Genomic DNA, 20,324 nt, shown 5'->3' with positions numbered 1-20,324 from the left:
AAAAAATCCAGATTTTGAAGAGTCATAGTTACTCCTGCCATTTACCCGCGCTTCATTGAATTTCTTCACTTGAACATTCAGAGCGCTGACCAGAATCGCATCTTATCAGCACCACGGACAGCACCTGCCACAGGGCCTCGTGATTACGGGTCTGTGTTGGCAAGAGTCTGGCAAACCAAAATGTATCCCGATATGCATCCCACCATATGATGCGCGTCCTGATATTGTACCCGATTACTTATTTTAAATATGACTTAGAAAAACTCTACCTGAAAATTAATACGTCTTCCATTACAATAAATTGTAAAATTCAGTTTATTTAATGATCACGATCACATGACAGGCTCCGGAAAGCCCCCTGCCCCAAAAGGGGGGTTAAGAAAATGGATGCAACTATTGTTGGATTAATCCACCATATTGGATGTGACTTCCATCTGCTGTCACTGAAGTGTTCTTGTGCCCAAAGTTGTGTTCAGAGTAGCCGACATTGCCTCTTTGCGCTGTTGTACATGGACCGTACATCATGAGATTCTCTCTTTGACTTTCCTGAGATCTCTTGAAGATCTTTTAACTCCTTTTCTAAATCAGAGCTTCCATTTAGCTTTCTAGTAAAGATACACCTTAAGGCCAAACAGGAATTCTCTTTTTGGACATTTTGGATGATTTACTTACTAGTTTTATACTTTGAGAATATTTCTTAGTATATATTACCTCTAAAGTGTGAATTTGCAACAGTATATTGTAATTTTGGATGTAAAGATTCGAGTTAATGAGTGGAAAATTGTTTGTTCGGTTCAGATGATCTGAGAAAGTTCCATGTTTTAAGTTCCATTAAAAGGTTAATACACAGTTAAAACATATTAAAATGTATTTACGGTCTTTTATTTTATTTTATTTAACAAAGTAGGCTGCATACTGGCTGGTAGAGCTATAAAGTCTAAGCCCCTCGTCCTGGTTATGGTTTCTTCCTTCTGCATGAACTCAAATATTTTTATTTATTTATTTATTTAGTCAGTTAGTTAGTTAGTTAGTTAGTTAGTTATTTAGTTGGTTAAAGAAACAGTGTTTTTTTAATAATTAAAACTTCAACATTCACAAAACGCTATGCACCGAAACTGAAACATAATAATAAAGTACAAAACACAACATCAAGGACTCAAATAGATCATCAGCCGCAACAACCAATGACATCATTCCAAACTTATTTAACCACAGCAAGGAATAAACGTAGCAGAAACATATGAAAAATAAAGCTCGCTGATAAGAAAATAGAGTCTATTAAAATATATAAAAAGAGAGTACAAAATCAATAATAATAATACTATTCACAATACAAAGTTTTCTTAATAGAGGGGATTAAATAGTTAACTAGCAAAGCTCAAATTGTTCCAGTGTTACTTCCTTTGGGTGTATTATTTTTTTTAAATGTAATCATAAAATTGAAACATCTTTTTCTTAAATACAGTAAAATTTGGAGTTGTGTTTTTTTTATTCGGCACTTATGTATGTAAGATTTAGATTGGAGAAGTAACAAATTAAAACTATTTTCTACTTTTTTATCATCAGAAGTGAAATATGTCAGGATTTTTTTGAAACTTATAATAATGTTAAATAAATGATAAAAATTCGAAAGATTGACTAGATTCTTTTTGATATTATAATTACATTTTAATAGAAAATGAATGCCACCAATTTTATTAAAAAAATTGAAGGGGATAAAGTCCCAAACTGAATTTGAGTGTTGAAGGCATTTTTTAATCCAGTTAATTTTAAATGTATAATTTAAATCAGAAATATTTGTGAATTCATATCCTCCTTTATATGAGGGGGCATAACGTTTTTTTTTTCTGGCGATAGTGACGTGCCGGAACTCAAATATTTGGCCCCCCGCGTGGTTGCTGACTGCGTCACAGAGATCGTCTCCTAGCAACATCACAACTGATACCAAAGATGGCGGAGCCGCCGGTGATGAGAGTTTTCATAAACAACATTAATTCCTTCTCCTCCGGACACATCGCCGAGGTACGGCAGCTCGCTGCTATGAGGTTCCGTTTGTGCCAATACTGTCTATGTTTATATTGAGTGCGCTAACTTTGTTGTTTTGTTTTTTAGTTTCTGTGTGAGCGCGAGGCTGCAGCACGTGACCACACAGACGTTCAGGAAGTTGCAGCCCTCCAGGTGGTCGGAACGGTCTCCGAACGGCCTCACGAGGACGCGCCGCGCGCGCTGGAGGTTTACTTTGTGGGTGAACATCTCTTAAACGTAAAAGCTGCAGTGAGTTTGTTACATTTATTAGAGTGTGTTTAAGATAAATAAAAATAACGATTATTCTTTCAGAGCTTACTTTTTTATTTTGGATAAAACAGCCTATTTATAAAACACTCTACTTAGACTTTATTTCTCTAACTCATTTTTGGACAATTTTTCTAAATATAGAGCTCAAGTAAAAACTTTAGTGATACGAAGAAAATAAAAGTCAACAACATGATTTATTTATTTATTTTTTGAAATATGATTTTTATACATACAGCACAACACGTTTTTGGTCAGTCTAGTTCAGTTAAACGCTTGAGACCGAATTAATTTTTAGCCTGATTTAGTCATTTATTTTTTTGATGAAGAGTTGTCTTTCAATTCCATTTCAATGTTTTGTCCATTTTTACTTAGATGTGTATTGAAGAAACATAAAAAAGGCACCAAAAAGTCTGATATAATGTCCTTGGATGGTTGTGAACTGTGAAATAAATAAACACACACTCCCAAAATGGACAGAAGGAAAAACAGAATAAGCAAACAAAACCATACAAAAAAAAAAAACAAAAAGAAAGATTTGCTGACATGCAAACTCACACATACATGTGTCCAGGAGGCACACTTCTTGTACACACAGAGGGACAAATGAAACAACAGGCACTGCCAGTGAGGGAAGCTGGGGCTTTAGGTGGAGGCAAAAGCCAAACAGAGACACATCTGGACGACAGGCTTCATTTATGTACAAACTCAAGACGGTATGAGACGCCATAACCTGACGATGAGCACGTCAAACAAAACCTTCACCTGCCTGTGAAATGACAGGATAAATGAGGTCATAGGGGAGCACTGATCAACATTTCATCGTCCTCATTACTCTGGATGAGCATGTGCACACACACACACACACAAACACACTCTACAGCCAGCAGCGATGATACAAAAATATTATTCATAAAGACAGAGTTAAACCATGTCACTCTTGTTTCCAGGCTATGTATAACAAACAGCATTGATACATCATAGCCAATCTCACAAATTTTAAATATGGTTTTAATCCTGTTTTCTTGCCACGGCGAAGAAGGCAGGAGAATGAAGCGAAGCATCAAAGCGTGCTTGCTTCTTTCAGACGACACCTGTTGTATTTAGTCTGTTTGTTTGTCAAAATCCAATTCATTCAAGAATATAAACTATCACATAGTTATGTTCACCACCAGAACTGTTTTAGTCATTCTTGAGCAACCAATTGGAGGATAACTTATATCAACTACTTGCATAATATGAAAAAAAAAACTACAAAAAAAAACATTACAACTACTTTCCATAAATATAGACTAATATTCTTTTAAAGAAGTGTTAGTCTTACTTTAACACTGTAATCCTGGCGTCACCAATAGCCTCTCGTCTTTGCAGGAAACATGTCTGTCTTTTGTGTTTTGTAGCGTCCGGACAGAGAGGAGCTGCTGTCCAAACTGATGCAGTGTGATGCTGTGATCTATAATGTCAGCCAGGAGACCGGTCAGGTGGAGGAGGCCGCGTGGGCTGTGACAGGTGACAACGTTACGTGGTTTGGATGAGAAGCTGTTTAGAAGCGAAAGTAAATGTTTTTCCTGCCTTTAGGTAATATCTATTACAATTTTTTAAAAATGCATAATAGACAATAATACTAATATTAGTTTAACTTTTATGTTTTGTTTTCCATTTTTCTTGGGTCATTTGGACTTAAGATATTTATTTATATACAAATAAAGGTTAATGACAGTTTTAAAAGCTTTTTCTGCTATGGAGCCAGTTCTTTGTTTGCATAGATGTTGAGCTTTTTCTTGCTGTGAGGATTTTAATTGGTGTGAATATAAAATTCCACCTCGATCTTCTCTGTGTCTGATTGACAGCTCTCCATGGTTTGATGGGGAGTTTCTCTGGACCAAAGATGTTCATCCTCATCTCTACAGTAATGACCTGGGCTTCAAGCAAGCCAGTGGATCCTGTGAGTTCCCATAGAAGTTCAGTTTTTTTATCATCTGAATGGCTTTTTCATAGATAAAAACCTTTTTTTTAACTCTTGTATTTTTTTTTTTTTTTTACAGGATGATCCAACGCTTCCTTTCACAGATGAGATTTTCTGGAGCAGAAAAGCTCATCCGAACTTTGCGCGGCACATTGACCTGGAGAAGAGGGTGGCTAAAATGGGCAAAACTGTGCGTTCTGGTGGCTTCGTGCATTGACTGAGATCTGTTCACAGCTGACATGTTGGTTTCTTTCAGAATAGGGAGCTGTTCTCCACCTATGTGGTGGCGTCAGGACTGCAGTACGGGATGGGAGAAAACCTATTCCACTACTTCTTTAAGGTACTAAATGAAGAAAATCCTCCTTATTCTTCTCATTTCTTTGCCTCCTAGTGGTTGACCAAAATGCCACCGTTTTAATAAAGGTGTCAAAAGTAGCTCACACCAGGCCTGAAAGTGTCCTGTACTTATCCATGGCTTCATATGTGTTTGTAGAAAGCGTGGCTCGGACAGGAGCCTGAAGTCTCTGTATTTGGAGATGGCGATAACATTGTTCCTACAATTCATATCAGGGATTTGGCCAGGTGAGTAGTTCTGCTTTGCATAGCCATACCAGAACGTGGCATGATGCTCCAGCATGAAGCCTGAGTGCTGAAACCATCAAAGTCCCTTTGTGTTTAGTGTCATTCAACATGTGATCCACCATCGGCCCAGGCCGTATTACCTGCTGGCTGTGGATGGCTCCAATAACAGCATGGAGGAAATCATAAAGGCAAGTTTAAAAAAAAGTTAGGACACTTTCAGAAAACAGTTTCCTGTAATTCTGCAGGTGTCACTGATTTTTTAATGTAATGTCTTTCCTCTCCAGGCAGTGGCCTCCACTCTGGGATCAGGAAAGATCCACAAACGACCCATTGAGGAGGCCCTTCTTGTACAAGACCTGAGTGTATGCACCTGTTAAGCTCATACTTTGTGCTTGTTAATGTAATTGAAAATAAAGTAGGGCACCTTTCGGGTTAGATAGTCTAGCTCACAAAAAAAAGATCCTATACAGGTGTTCAGTAATCAGGTGGCTCATAACTGTGGCTACCAAACTAACAGATCTGTAGGTCTTGGGTCTCTGTAATTCTACCGAACCTCTATGGAGTTGTCTGTCGTTAACAGGCAACAGACATCGATTATCTGCTGGTCAGCCTTCGAATGGAAGCTGTGTTCATCCGCAAGCTGTTTTCCATCAGCTGGCACTGTGAGTCTGGGCTGGTGGAGAATGTGGATCTAGTGGTGGAGGAGTACCGGCAGACTCGGGGACTGCTGGTGAGCACCAGATGATCCTTGTCCGGAGTGTCCAGGTCAAAAGACAGAACCAACTCGATCACAAACTAAACTAACCCAAAATTTAAGATGAAGCTCTTTGTGCTGCAGCCCATCCGGATGTGTGTGCTGGGTCCTCCTGCGGCGGGGAAGAGCACGGTGTCCAAACAAATCTGCCAACACTACAAGCTCCATTACATCACCCTGAGGGACGCCGTGTCGGAGGCCATCGCCCAGCTGGTGAGCCGACACATCAGTTGAGGGTTTTTTATCTTCTTTTTTTCTGTTTGCAAGTACAGTTCTTGTTTTATTTCAGGAGGATTCTGTAAATCTTGATCCAGAAGCAGATGATTCAACGATGAAGGATCTTCTAAGCAGCCTAAAGGACAGCATGAAGCATAACAAAGGTCTAAAAAAACAGGCTTACCCTCTTCTGATTCATTGTTTTTATGTAGGAAATAATTACGATCCAATATCACAGGTAGATCCAGATGTCTCAAGGAAGAGTTTACCTTAAGCTGCTTCAGTGTAACTTAAGGTGTTCCTCAGGGGTAATTCTTGGAGCCCCATCTGTTTATGTCAAAAGCAAATGTGATAGCACTATCTTAAACATCTCCTAAACCTGAATATCTCCCAACAACTGCATACTACTGAGTTATCTCATTTTGGTATTTACAGAGGAGATTTGGGGCTTTGTAGTTAAACAAAATGTGAAGGGTGGGGCTCTGGGAATTGTAGGTTTTGGTAGAATTAAAAAAATTGTTTCAAAGAGGTTCATTGTGTCTATAAAATTATACTGCGTATTTGTTTTTTATCAGACACTGGTTTGTTTTGTAATGTAAAACGTACCGACATGTTTCGGTGGAATGTCTTCCACCTTCATCAGGGTCGTCATCAGGTGGTGGTGTGTGACGTCTTTAAAAAACAGCTGATTGTGACTGAGGCGGAGTCACCTGTCAAACTTTGACAAGTGACTCCGCCCCTTGATGTCCGTTTTTTGCTGGAGGATGTTGCTCCAGGTGTGGGAGAGCAGGAAGGCTCCCTCATCCCTGTTCATGGAAGTATGGGCTCGCTTTCTTATCTCCACCGCCTCCATGATCCATCTGCGGTGTCTGTTGTCTTCAGTGTGGAGGACTTTGGCCTTTTCCCAGTCCATGATGTGGTTTTCCTGCTTGCAGTGGTCCGTTATGGCTGATTTCATATTTTCTTGTACTGCCTGTTGTCGTCTGGCTCTTGTTAGTATTTTATTTGTTTCCTTTTCACATTCTTTTTGATGTTCCATTTTTCTTGTGATGAAGGTGCGTCCTGTTTCTCCGATGTACGTTTTATTGCAGGTGTGACATGGGATTTCATAAATGACTTTGCATTTCTTGTTTTGTTCGATCTTGTCTTTTGGGTGAACAAGTATTTGCCTGAGTTTTTTATATGGTTTGACTGGGGTGCTGATTTGATGTCCATAACAAATATTGATCTGTGTGAGTTGGTTTCCTGTGTATTTTTATTTTTATGCCCCTGTTTTCGGTGTGCGTGATGTTTATGTCCAGGAAGTTGATGGAGTTGTCTTTCTCCTCTTCATGTGTGAATTTGATTTGTCCCGTATCGTCCATGGTGTTCAGGTGGTCTGTGATCTCTTGCGTGTGTCCTGTTTTGATCTTTTCCAGAATGTCATCGACGTAGCGTTTCCACAAGGTTGGACGGCAGTGCTCTGGTGCGGATGTTATTGCTTTCTTTTCCAGGTCCTCCATGAAAAAGCTGCACATTGTGGCTGATAGTGGGTCACCCATGGGAAAGCCTTCCTTTTGTCTGTAAATTGTGTTACGGAATTGGAAATACGTGGATGTAGTGATTAAATGGAGAAGTTTAGTAATGTCGTTAACTGTAAAATTTGTGCGTTTCCTTAGCGATTTGTCTGCTGTTAACTGTTCTTGGACTATTTGTAGTGTGGCTTCTACTGGAGTCCTGGTGAATAATGATACTACGTCTTGTGAAATGAATATTTCGTTTGCTTCCATTTTTTTGTCTTTGAGTTCCCTGCCAGCTGTTTTGCATTTTCACAATGGTAGTCTGTGTTTCCTAGGAGGGGTTTCAAAATATCGGCGATGAATTTGGATAGGTTGCATGTTACTGATCCCATGCTGTCTATTATGGGCCTCAGTGGTGCTCCAGGTTTGTGTATTTTTGGAGTGCCATAGATTCGGGGGATGATGCTGGCTGTTGGTATGACGTGGTTGTAGGTTTGTTTGTCTATTTTCTTTTCCTCCTGTAGCTGTTTCAGTATAGTCTTGAGTTTTTTCTTCTTTGCTTCTGTCGGGTCTTTTTTCAGGACCTCATAGGTGTTCCGGTCATGAAGTATCTCATCCATTTGTTTTTCATATTGTTCTCTGTCCAGGATGACTGTGGTTCTGCCTTTGTCCGCTGGTAATATTGTGATTTCTCTATTGTTTTTCAGATTGTGGATGGCTACCATTTCTTTTTTGGTTATGTTGCTTGGTGGTAGTTTTGCGGTTTTGAGGATGCCTGCCATTTCATTGCGCAATGCTGCTTTTTCTCCTGGGTCCTGTATTCTTTCACATGCTAATTCGGTGGCTACGATGAATTCCTCATGTGGGATCTGCTTGGGGTTATGGCGTAGTTTAAACCTTTTGATAATACGCTGCGTTCAGCTTCGGATAGAGTGTATTTTTATAGATTGCAGATCCATTTGTCATTTATGGTGTTTTTGTGTTCTTGCTTTTTTGCTGCTTTGGCTATTAGTTTTTCAAGTTTTGCTATGTGGCGTGTTTTTGTTTTTTCATACTCACTGTTGTGTACGTTGCGTAGGTGTCCTCTCAGGTTTTGCTCCGTTTCTTTGTTAAGCGAGTGTCGTTGTGTGAAGTCCTGTAGTTCCCGTTCCAGCTGTGTTTCCAAAATGTTAATCTTGTTTGTTGTGCACCGGATTCTTTCTTTGACCAAAGCCCTCCGCACTCTTTTGATCATCCGCTCTGCGTTGTCGGTTCTGATCGGGTTCTTTATGTTGAGACTGGTTGGAATAATCCCTTCATCCCGGCAGTGGAGGTTAATCCGCAGATAATTCTTCTGACGCGCCCGGTTACGTTCCAGTTTTTCCAGCCGTCGGAGTTCTCGCATGCATAATTGTCCGCTTCTTTTGAAGAAGCGGAGAGTGAGGACTTTGGGGTGGGGCTGTCTATTACCCGGGCTGAAGTCACTGAGGTAGTCAACGAGCTCCTCGGTGGCAAGGCCCCGGGGGTGGATGAAGTCCGCCCTGAGCACCTCAAGTCTCTGGATGCTGTGGGAGTTGTCTTGGCTGACACGTCTCTGCAGCGTCGCGTGGCGGTCGGGAACCGTACCACTGGACTGGCAGACAGGGGTGGTGGTTCCCCCTCTTTAAGAAGGGGGACCGGAGGGTGTGTTCCAACCATAGGGGAATTACACTCCTCAGCCTCCCTGGGAAAGTCTATGCCAGGGTACTGGAGAGGAGAGTCCGTCCGATAGTCGAACCTCGGATTCAGGAACAACAGTGCGGTTTCTGTCCTGGTCGTGGAACAGTGGACCAGCTCTACACCCTATCTAGGGTACTGGAGGGATGTGTGGGAGTTCGCTCATCCAGTCCATATGCGTTTTGTGGATTTGGAAAAGGCGTTCGACCGCGTCCCCCGTGGCATCCTGTGGGGGGTGCTCTGGGAGTATGGGGTCCGGGGAGCCTTACTGAGGGCTGTCCGGTCTCTGTATGACCGGAGTAGGAGCTTGGTTCACATAGCCGGCAGTAAGTCAGACCTGTTCCCGGTCCACGTTGGACTCCGGCAGGGCTGCCCTTTATCACCGGTTCTGTTCATAGTTTTTATGGACAGAATTTCTAGGCGCAGCCAGGGGCCGGAAGGGATCTGGTTTGGGGACCACAGGATTTCCTCTCTGCTTTTTGCAGATGATGTTGTCCTGTTGGCTTCATCAAACCGGAGCCTCCAGATGCATTGGGGCGGTTTGCGGCCGAGTGTGAAGCGGCTGGCATGAGGGTCAGCACCGCTAAATCTGAGGCCATGGTCCTTGACCGGAGTAAGGTAGTTTGCCATCTCTCGGTGGGTGGAGTGTCCTTGCCCCAGGTGGAGGAGTTTAAATACCTTGGGGTCTTGTTCACGAGTGAGGGAAGACCGGAGCGTGAGATTGACAGGCGGATCGGAGCGGCGTCCGTAGTTATGCGGTCGCTCTATCGGTCCGTCGTGGTGAAGAGAGAGCTGAGCCGAAAAGCAAAGCTCTCAATTTACCGGTCGATCTTCGTTCCAATACTCACCTATGGTCATGAGCTATGGGTCTTGACCGAATAAACAAGGTCCCGAATACAAGCGGCTGAAATGAGCTTCCTCTGTAGGCTGGCTGGGCGCTCCCTTAGAGATAGGGTGAGAAGCTCGGTCACCCGCGGGGAGCTCGGAGTAGAACCGCTTCTCCTCCACATCGAAAGGAGCCAGCTGAGGTGGCTCGGGCATCTAGTCCGGATGCCCCCTGGACGCCTCCCTGGAGAAGTGTTCCGGGCATGTCCCACTGGGCGGAGGCCCCGGGGAAGACCCAGGACACGCTGGAGAGACTACGTCTCTCGGCTGGCCTGGGAACGCCTCGGGGTCCCCCCAGAGGAGCTGGAGGAAGTGGCTGGGGTGAGAGAAGTCTGGGCATCTCTGCTCAGTCTGCTGCCCCCGCGACCCGGTCCTGGATAAGCGGAGGAAGATGGATGGATGGATGGATGGATGGATGGATGGATGGATGGATGGATAATTGTCCGAAACTTTTTCGTAATGATTCAAAGAGGTTCATTGTGTCTATAAAATTATACTGCGTATTTAATTTGTTTTTTATCAGACACTGGTTTGTTTTGTAATGTAAAACGTACCGACAAAAACACAGTAAAAACCAAATTAAATACGCAATTAAAAAAATTGACTCGACTGTGCACTAGCACAGAGAATAGAAAAAGTCACTCCTCACATAATTGACTTTGATCAAACTGGATTCATCAAAGGCAGACACTCGGATGACAATGTCCGCAGACTCGTTAACATAATAGACTTTGCCACCATCAAAAACCAGGAAATGACTATACTATCACTGGATGCTGAAAAAGCCTTTGATAGAGTAAACTGGAAGTTCCTCATTGCTGCCCTCCATAAGTTTGGGTTTGGAGAATCATTCATCAATTGGATCAAAATATTATATCACAACCCCAATGCATCAGTTAGAACTAATAAACAGACTTCCAACAGGTTTTTTCTCGGAAGAGGAACTAGACAGGGTTGCCCACTGTCCCCCTCTCTTTTTGCAATATTTATCGAGCCTCTAGCTGCAGCAATAAGACAGAATGAGAGTATTAAAGGAATTAAAACCAAACACAGCCATCATAAAATTAGTCTCTATGCAGATGACATATTACTGTTTTTAAGTAATATACATTCTGTAAATGAAACGGCAACAATCATTAATGAATTCTCTTCTATATCAGACTATTCCATTAATTGGAATAAATCTGTTTTATTACCACTGAACAGTAATGCGGAGCAAGGACTCACAATACCAGTTAAATCAGGCAATATAAAATATCTAGGTATTTATTTTTCCCCCAAAATATCAGAACTGGTGCAGCTAAACTACACCCCATTACTGAAAAACATACAGGACGATCTAACACGCTGGACCAACCTGCCTTTGTCCCTTATGGGCAAGGTAGCCCATAAGGGTAAAAATGAAAATCTTACCCAAAGTTAATTATCTCTTCTCAATGATTCCCACACAACCGCCATTAAAATGGTTCAAAACATTAGACTCATCCATATCAAGCTTTCTATGGAACAATAAACCTGCAAGAATTAGTCTAAAAACTTTAAAATCTGCAAAAAGCTGTGGAGGATTAGAATTACCTAACTTCCACAAATTACTTTCTTGCAAATAGATTACAATACATCTTAAAATGGTTAAAAAATAATCCAGAAACTAACTCATGGTTAGACTTGGAACAGGCGTTATGTGGAAAGATCAACCTGTCAGATCTTCCATTTATTAGCCAAATAGTTAAAAAACAGGATTGTTTCAAAAGTATTAATATAAATGCCACTTTACCAGCCTGGTGGGAATTTCTCAAAATATCAAAATCATCAATTCAACCGTGCAAAATGACACCCAGCTGGAACAACCCAGACATCCTCATAAACAAAAAAATTATCCACTTCCCAGCTTGGCAAGCAGGGGGCATAAAACAACTAGAGCACGTAATTATTGATAGAAGATTCATAACTCCCCAGGAACTTCAAGACAAACATGGAATATATAACTTCTTGGAATATCAGCAACTTAAATCAATTATTACTAAAAAGTTTGAATACAGAGACAACGATTTAAAGCTACCAGATGTAGTTGCCACTCTGATCAATTTCTCAATGAATAAAACTCTCTCCAAAATATACAAACTTTTATGTAATTTAGATAACAATATTTCACTTCCGACAACAAAATGGGATGCGGATTTGAGCATCAGCACAGATGAAAGTTTTTGGTCAGAACTCTGTCTAAACACCTTTAAAATGACAAAAAGTCCAAATCTGCAGCTAATCCATTTCAAAACTCTTCACAGAATTTACTACACTGGACAGAGGATGTTCAAGATGGGTCTCAGTAACTCAGACATTTGTCAGCACTGTGACAGTAATCTACCCGACAATTACATGCATGCACTATGGTTCTGCACGCCTGTCCAGGCTCTCTGGCAGCAGGTATGTGCCGATCTATCAGTCTGGCTTAAGGTTTCAATCACAGCTTCACCGTCACTTTGTGTGCTTGGTGACATGAGTGCCATCGATGTAGAAGGAGGATTAGGCTCTATCATTTTCATAACTCTTTGCATTGCTAAAAAAACTATTTTAATAAATTGGAAAAGCAAAAAAAATATAAATATAACTCATCACAGAAATCTGCTGCTTGATCATATCAGCTTGGAAAAAATGTCAGCCCAAAGTTCAAGTAACTTTGAAAGAATTCGGTCTCTCTGGTCTCCCATAGCTAACTCCGTGACTTAGGGGGTGGGGGGGGGCCTGGTCATCGCTGCTCCTTGCCCTTTTGCCGTGGGCCGGGGTGGGGGTCGGGGCCTCCGGTGCCTGGCGGGGGGTGGTGGGGGCTCCGTTGGTCGGGGGGTCGGGTCCGGCGCCTGGGTGGGGCGGGCTGGGGCGCTGCGTGGTCCTCTAGGCTTGGGTGTGGGGGTGCGTGGTGGGGGGGTGGGGTGGTGGTCTGGCTTGGCTTGGGGGGGTGGTCCCTTTGCCTGTGCTGGGGGGGGTTGGCGGGGGGCGCTGCTCGGGGGGGGGCCCAGCGGCGCTGGATGGGCTTCCCATCTACACCTGGGGCTGGGATCGGCCCTTCCCTGGCTCTGGGGCGGGACAGGACAACCCTCTTGGGGCCCCCGGTCGCTCTGGGTGTCATCCGCTTCGGCTGCGGGGTCTGGGGTGGGGTGGGGGGTCTTGTCGGCCCTGTCCTGTGGGGGGGGATTCTGGGGGAGGGGGGGGGGGGGCACTATTGGTACGGGGCAGGGGGGGTTGTCGGGTCGGGGTCTCCGCTGAGGCCATCGGCGGTTTCCCCGGCCGGTTGGCTGCCTCGGTCCCGTCAAGGCCTGACCAGAGCTCTTCTAGGGCCGGCGTTTGGGGGTGGGGGCCTGGGCTTGCTCCGGGGGGGGGGGGGGGGGGGCAGCGCTTTCTGGCTCCTCTCTCTCTGTGTGGGGTGGGTGGTGCTGGGCCTGGGGTGTCGGCGCCTCCGGGGGTGGGGCCCCTGGGCTGGGTGGGCCTGGCCCCCTTGCTGGGGGGGGGGGGGGGGGGGGGCAGCTGTTTGACCACCGGGGGACAGTCTATCAGCTGTCCCCAACTTACCCCCTTCCTCATATAACCTTATAATAGGGTGAGGGGGTGGGGGGCTTAGCCTGCGATGAGCCTTGGGGGGGGGTTTACTAGGCAGTGGCCCCCCTCCTATGGTTGCCGTATGGAGTGGGCCCCCCCTCTTTCGGTTTTATTTGCACCTTAGACATGTAGGGCCCTTGGTATGGGGGGTGCTTGGACATCACTGCCAGCAAGCAGCGGATGTCCTCCTAGCACCCTACCCGCCAATTTTAACCGCACCTTAGACATTTAGGGCCCCTTGGTGGGGAGGGTGAGGGGACGTCACTGTGAGTAATCAGGAGATGTCCCCTTAGTGCCCTACCCGCCAATTTTAACTGCACCCCCCTTAGTACACACACCCCTCCCCCCTCAATATATACATCCCAACATAAACACACACACATGCACACACACACCCTCTCAAACACACATACACGCACACACATTTTGCAAGGAAGGTGGGACCTGGGTCCGTCTGTCCCCTGCCTCTTCCCTGGTGGGGGGTACGGGCCCCTTTGCAACGGCGGCCGTGTCCCCGGGGTGCCGGCTTCCTGGGCCCGGCGGTGCTCTCTCCGCGCGGTGGGGGGGGTTCACATTACATCTGAGCCGGGGGTGTCTGGTCCCTGGGGGGTGGGTTCTGGTCCTTGCTCCTGAGTGCTGGGCCCCGCCAAATTTTCAACTGTGGCCGAGCCTGGTCGGGCCATATTTACAACACCCCTTGTGGGCCCTCTTTTTTTCCCCGGGGTTCCCCCCTCCTGGGTGGGGGCGGCGGGCCCCCTGCCTCGCTCCTCCTTGGACCAACCGTGGGCCGGGCGGATGGCTGCCTGGAGTGCGGAGCGGGTCTCCCTTGGGGGGTCCTGGCTCGTACCTGGGGTTGGGGCGGGGGGATGCCCGGAACTCCTGGGTGGTGGTGGGGTGCTCGTTTGGGGCTGTGGGCGTCGTTCTCCGGTGGGGCCCTGCGTTGAGTTTTCCGGGCGCGGCGGGGGGGCTGCTCTCCTGGTTGGGCTGGGGCGGCGCTTCTCTTTCCCTCCGTGCCTCCCTGGCCTCTGGTTCTGGGGGCCTTGCGGCGGCCCTGCTGGCCCTGGCCTGGGTGGCGGGCTTGGTCGCCCGGGTGGCGGTTGTTCCCTGCCGGTTCCCATGTGGCGTTGGGGGGATTCCGGCAGCCGCTGCTGCTGCGGTGGGGGTCTTGGGGTGGGGATGGCTGGGCACTCTCCCTCCCTCTTTTCACGTTCCACCATCCATTTTAGAAGAACATAAACACTCACCTGAGCACTGGTGTTAGCTCACCTTTGCACTAACAGTTTGCATGACTGAATGACTGAAATATTTCACACTAGTTGGTTTTAAGGCATAAGTATGCGTGTGTGAACACTATCTGTTTTGTGTACATGTCGACAGGTGGACATTTTTGCAGCTAGCAGGTGTGTTTATAACATTTGAGTGTGTGTGTGGACGGGCCCCGCCCTTTTTGTACTGCATTTGAACCTTACCATAATGATTAACAACCAGTAAACTTGTTGCTGTATGCTGCTTCATGGTCTTATCCCCCTTCCCCTCCTATTATCACCCCCTACCCCCCCTCTCTCTAGCGTCCCTCTCTCTTCTTCCCCTCTTTCCTTTTCCGTCCGGTCCAACACCAAAGATTTTTAGACATGATTGAAATTAATAAGGTTTGGCCTCAATTACAAAAGGGGTTTATTCAGACATACCTTTGGTTTGTCTGAAGATTAATAACCCCTCTTGTTAAAGTAAAATATGTCCAACACAAGAGGCCCTCAGCTCTCATCTGTCTGCCCAGCTGTTGGACAGGACAAGTTAAAAAAAAAAAAAAAAAAAAAAAAAAATTGACTCGACAATGTTTTTTTCTGTGGTCCTCAAGAGGACATTTTACATTTATGGCTATGATAAAGAGGTTAGCTTTCATTGATAACCAAAGTTCCAACATTCAGTAGACCCCGTAAATTATTTATAAATCTCAATATTGAGATTCAAAGATAAAAAAATCAAAGAAGATGCAGTTAAAACATGGCAGTCTCAGTAATGTCTGCCGGATTTGTCATAGATAGGCTACTCATCAGGTCCCCACAGGAATCTTTACATGCTGGACTAGAGGATGGTAATGTGTCAGTACTGGTAGATATAAGAAATATGAAAATATGATATCATTGGTGTCAATTTATAAGAAATATTTTCTATTTTTAAGGATTCAGCCTCGCTCTTCTTCACTTGTCTCGTCTTGCAGATGTGTCAGAGAACCAGCTGAAGGCGTTGAAGGAGAAACTGATGTCTAACCCGTGCAGGAACCAAGGTTTTGTCCTCGACGGATTCCCCAACACATACGAACAAGCAAAAGAAGTCTTCAGTGGTTAGAAACCTTGACGTGATGCTGCTGCAGATCTTACAGAGTCAGTATGAAGGAACACGGCTAACTGCCTTCTGTCACAGGAGCAGAGGAAGATGATGAGACGCCCCACAAGGCTTCATTCAGGAGGGTTGTTCCAGGTGTTGGTTTTGTGCTGATTTTAAAATTCTCAAGCTGCTCCAACAGCATTTGGGGTTTTTATGCTGCCCCTGTGTTTTAATCTGCAGAGTTTGTCTTCACTCTGGACGCGCCGGACAACCTCCTGGTGGATCGAGTGATGAACTTGCCAGAGAGCGTGGTGCAGGAGCACAACTATCATCCAGAGAACTTCACCAAGCGGTTAGCCACCTACAGAAAAATGAACACACTTGAGGAAACAGTTCTCACCTTCTTCACCGAGCTGGACATCCCATCATGGCGCCTGGGTAATCCTCAAAGCTCATCCGTTTTTTTGTCTGGTGACTTGAGTTTAGCTCACTCCACTGCATCTCCCACCAGAAATCACTAGCAGTAAAGAAGCTTACAATCAACCGCTGATACAGAAGATCCTGCAGACGGTGGGCCCTCCCAGGAGTTACAGCCCCTCCAGACAGGAGGTGGAGGAGGAGGAGAGGAGGAAGGCTGAGGAAATGATGAAGGAGGAGGCCCTGGCTAAGGCAGAGAGTGAGAGGAGGGAGGCAGAGGAGGAGGAGGCCAGGAGAAGGGCATCACGTTTGGAGAAGTGGGTGGGTGAGAGCGGGGAGGTCCCCTGTGCCTCTAAATGCTTCCTTCAGTCTCTGTAGACGACACCTTGATCTTCCCGACACTAAAAGCATTATGCTACTTTCACACAGCTGTGACTAGAGCTTAACCAGATTCTACAGTAATGTAATGAATCTTGCCAAACTGCCTTCTGCTGGGCTGAAATGAGACATAAATGTTTAAATGCAGAAATAGAGGTTTTTCAGTAATTCAAACCAAAATTCAAGAATCTCAGCTTCGTCATCCTCATACATGCTGGAACCACACAAGTCATATTAGGTTATGGTCCCCATAATGTTCGTTTGAAACTGTCAAGTGATGAAGGATCCTATCTTCTCCTCGTGAACCTTGATGTTCTATGTTTCAGAGTCGGTGTTTGAAGGTTGTGAGACGGCAGAAGGAGGAGCCGCTGAAAGCTGAGGCCCTGAGCTACCTGAAGAGGGAGGTGATGCCCACGCTGGTGCAGGCTCTGAGCGAATGCTGCCGAGTTCAGCCTCCAGATCCTGTGGATTTTGTGGTACGATGCTCTGCTCTGGTGGAAACTCAGTGTGGACCACCAGGAGCTTCTCTTGTTTATAGTATGTTTTGGTTCTTCTGGTTACAGGCAGAGTACTTAATCAAGAACAATCCCTCTGACAAGCCAGCCTAAAGTTGTTATACTCAACTGAGCAAATAAATTTCTGTTGGTTCTGCAAAAACGTAACAGGGAAGAAGCAAAACCTTGGGTACCACAGTGATTCTCCAGCTTTTCATCGTCACCAACGTTACATCAAAAAATTACTTCTGACTGGTACCATTCTCTACCTGACTTGATTCAGTCTTGCTTTCAGTTTCAGATACAGTTTTATCATTTAAATCCAGCAAATTGTGGTCTAACTTCTGCTATTTTCTCTCTCATATGTAGATCAATCTTAAGCCAACTCAGGCCTTTCAAGTGCAGACTGATTTGAATCTAAAACAGAAGTTTTTAAAGGAAAGCATCTTCTCTTTTTGATAAAGATGATCGTTCACTGTAAAAGAACGTCAAACTGGTCAATATCTAATCTAAAACACGAATAATACAATAATAATAATGAATATTATATTTCAGATATCACATGATGTACAATATTGCAAGTTTTACATTTAAATCAAAGACCAAAAAAGAAGGTTGTGGATATTAGTATTGCGCCCTCTGGTGGGAGCCAGGTGTAACAGCTGGATCGTTTTCTGTTTCTCTGCCCTGGTCTCTGAGCTGAAACTGGTTACATTTTACCAGCAGGTGTCAGTCTCTGCTCATGGATCAGATGGATGAACCGAGGAGCTCTCACTGACGATGGAGGGATTTCTTTTTGTTATTTCTGATGTCCAGAAGTCTGCCAGCTTCATAATGCAAAAATGAGAGTTTCAGAAGGGGTGTGTCAGTGTGCAGAGTTATAAAGATCTTTTTTTTTTTGTAATTTGCATATGAGTTTAAACATGCTGGACTATTTTTTACCCCTTCAATCCAACAATCATCCTTTTTGTCTGAACAGCTCCCTCATTTTGAGGAAAAGTTGACATCACTTCCTGTTTCCAGTTTGCGATGGAAGTTCCTGTTCCTTCTTCGGGGCTGCATTTGGGTTCTTAAGTCTGTTTTGAAGTTGTTTACAGGTTTACCTCCTGATAAAAATAATCTGGAAACATTAGCACATGCTTCGTCTGTCATACAGAGGCAACACAATGTTACACAGCCAAAAAACGAAGCGGACCCAACCTTCTGGTTGTGTGTGCTCTCATACAAAGTGGCTGTTGTGTTGGAGTCCTTCTATTCTGTGTCTTCTTGAAATGGTTCGCTAACAGGTTAGTCACAGAAGCTTTTTCAACTTTAGAAAGTGGACTGAAGTGCAAAAAGCTTAAATATTTGAATGAACCAAGACGAAAGCAGCGACGGATGAAGGCCCACAGCTTCAATGAGTCAGCAGTCTTCACACCCTTCAAGACATTGCAGCGTTATTTGGGTCACAAAAAAACTACAGAAACAGGTGAGAATATGGGTTTGGTTATCTTAAAATCAAAGTAAATGATAAAAATGTTCAGAACACATAAATCCTTATAAGTGAGAAGTCAGCTACTCTTCATTTTCCAAAACCTGAGTTTACTTTAGCCATGGGAGGGGCTGAGTCACTGGCTGCAGCATCAACTGCTCCTTGATAAGGGAGAGATGCTGAACATGCTTCACACCAAAGTTTCTACTACACTGAAATAACTCCATAAAGGCATTTTTGTTGTCTCTTGAAAATGGGATATTAGATGAGTTTAAAACCTTTTCAAAGGCTTCCAATATTGAAACATTTCAGAGGCAGAGTAAAGAGTTAAATCTGTCAGGGAAGTGGGTCACTTTTAGATTTCAGGTCAGAATAGAGTAGCTCTGTTTGGTATTGTCCAGTTTTTGTCTTGTTTTTCCGTCTTTTTTTTAATCTTAAATTAATTTCAGGTGTAAAATCTCTTGGATATTTTCATCTTGTAATTTAGTCATTAAGCCTTTATCCATTTTTTTTACATTTTAAGCAATTGCTTATTATTTAAATAGTTCTTTTTTTTAACTTTCAACATGCTGATTAGCAGTTTTACTGCCGTTTGGCATCTACTATTTTTGTCCTTTTTCAGAAAGATTATTCATTTTCTCAACCATCTTGTCTTTTGACATTTTGTTTGTAATCTTTATATCATTTGTCATGTCTTTTTAGCTTTTTTTGCTCCGTCTTTCGGAGTTCAGCCTCTTTCTGTCCAACAGTTTCATTGGCTAAATATGATCGTTGTTGTTTTGCAAAAATTTTCCTTTATCTTAACCTTTTTTTCTAAATCCATGTGTCTGGCAGTTGGTTTTATTATGATTATTATTGACCAACATGATTATATGACTATTGAATTTCCTCAAATTAAATCTTCTAACTTCAACAACATGACTTTTTCTTAATTCTGCCTGTGCGCCCAGACTCCAACCACTTCCTGCTGACAGGCCGCGGCGTCTGTTAGAAATGTTTTAAATTGCTCCGGTTTATAACTCTTTTATGACATCGATGCTGCTTTAAAACAAAAAAAAGAACAAAAAGAATTTGTCTTGTTAGCTAAAATAAGCTGTTAAGAAATTTGGTTCTGAAAGCGATTTAGTCTGAATATTTACGATAAACTTCTGCAAAGAGTTGTACTGCAGGTTATTGCTGCTGTCCGGAAGTTTTCTTCAGTGGAAGCTGGGAATTTGGAAAGCTGAAGCAATAAATCATTGCTTTTCATCTCCGTATGTGTTTGTGAGGGAAACACAAGACAAGCAGAGAGCACCCAGAGGACGCAGCGAGGGGCCGTCAGCCCCCACCGGGCCCCCGCTTAAGGACGGATGGATGGAGGGATTGTGTTGACAAGCGGGAAAGACAAAAAGGAGGAGGAGGAGAAGAGGCAGCCACACGTTCGGCGGGGAGTTTGAGAGCTCCGGCCAGAAACTCATCAAAGAGGTGGAAACACCTCCAAGGCTCAGCAGCAGCAGGACGTGCATGTGTGTGTGTGCATGTGTGTGTGCATGCGAGAGCAGCTTCCATCAACCACAGCCCTCCTGAACGTCACACGGTGGTGAGTGATGACAGGCCTGCTCTTCTTCTACTTCTTCTTCTTCTTCTTCTGCTTCAGGTAACTTCACCTTCTCCTCCACACACTGTGTGCACTTCACAGCTGCCGTCTGCGCCGCTCAGGAACATTTTTCTGCATCAGCTGTGAGGAGCATCCTGGCTTAGTGAAATCCAACCATCC

General features: G+C 44.3%; 1 protein-coding gene across 3 annotated transcripts; it reads left to right on the top strand.

Annotated features, from left to right (window-relative positions):
* The first annotated feature begins 1,916 nt into the window (after positions 1–1,916).
* Positions 1,917–17,707, top strand: ak7 (adenylate kinase 7). Of its 3 annotated transcripts, none has more exons than XM_011490546.3 (18): positions 1,917–2,022; positions 2,113–2,241; positions 3,693–3,801; positions 4,143–4,237; positions 4,338–4,448; positions 4,515–4,598; positions 4,752–4,840; positions 4,938–5,028; positions 5,125–5,202; positions 5,421–5,570; positions 5,679–5,807; positions 5,884–5,974; positions 15,702–15,824; positions 15,905–15,961; positions 16,049–16,246; positions 16,320–16,546; positions 16,930–17,079; positions 17,167–17,707. In XM_011490546.3, the coding sequence occupies exons 1-18, from the start codon at positions 1,951–1,953 to the stop codon at positions 17,209–17,211; spliced, it is 2,028 nt and encodes a 675-aa protein (XP_011488848.1). In that variant the 5' UTR covers positions 1,917–1,950; the 3' UTR covers positions 17,212–17,707. The 3 variants fall into 3 exon arrangements, with proteins under 3 accessions (XP_011488848.1, XP_020569387.1, XP_020569389.1); XM_020713728.2 differs by having other exon boundaries at positions 2,113–2,274; XM_020713730.2 differs by lacking the exons at positions 1,917–2,022; positions 2,113–2,241 and having other exon boundaries at positions 3,747–3,847.
* The last annotated feature ends 2,617 nt before the right edge of the window (positions 17,708–20,324 follow it).

The sequence above is a fragment of the Oryzias latipes genome, chromosome 22, assembly GCF_002234675.1.
Source record: "Oryzias latipes chromosome 22, ASM223467v1".
NCBI classification, from domain to species: domain Eukaryota; kingdom Metazoa; phylum Chordata; class Actinopteri; order Beloniformes; family Adrianichthyidae; genus Oryzias; species Oryzias latipes.
The sequence above is the reverse complement of the archived record's forward strand: the minus strand, read 5'-3'. Positions and strand labels throughout refer to the sequence as shown.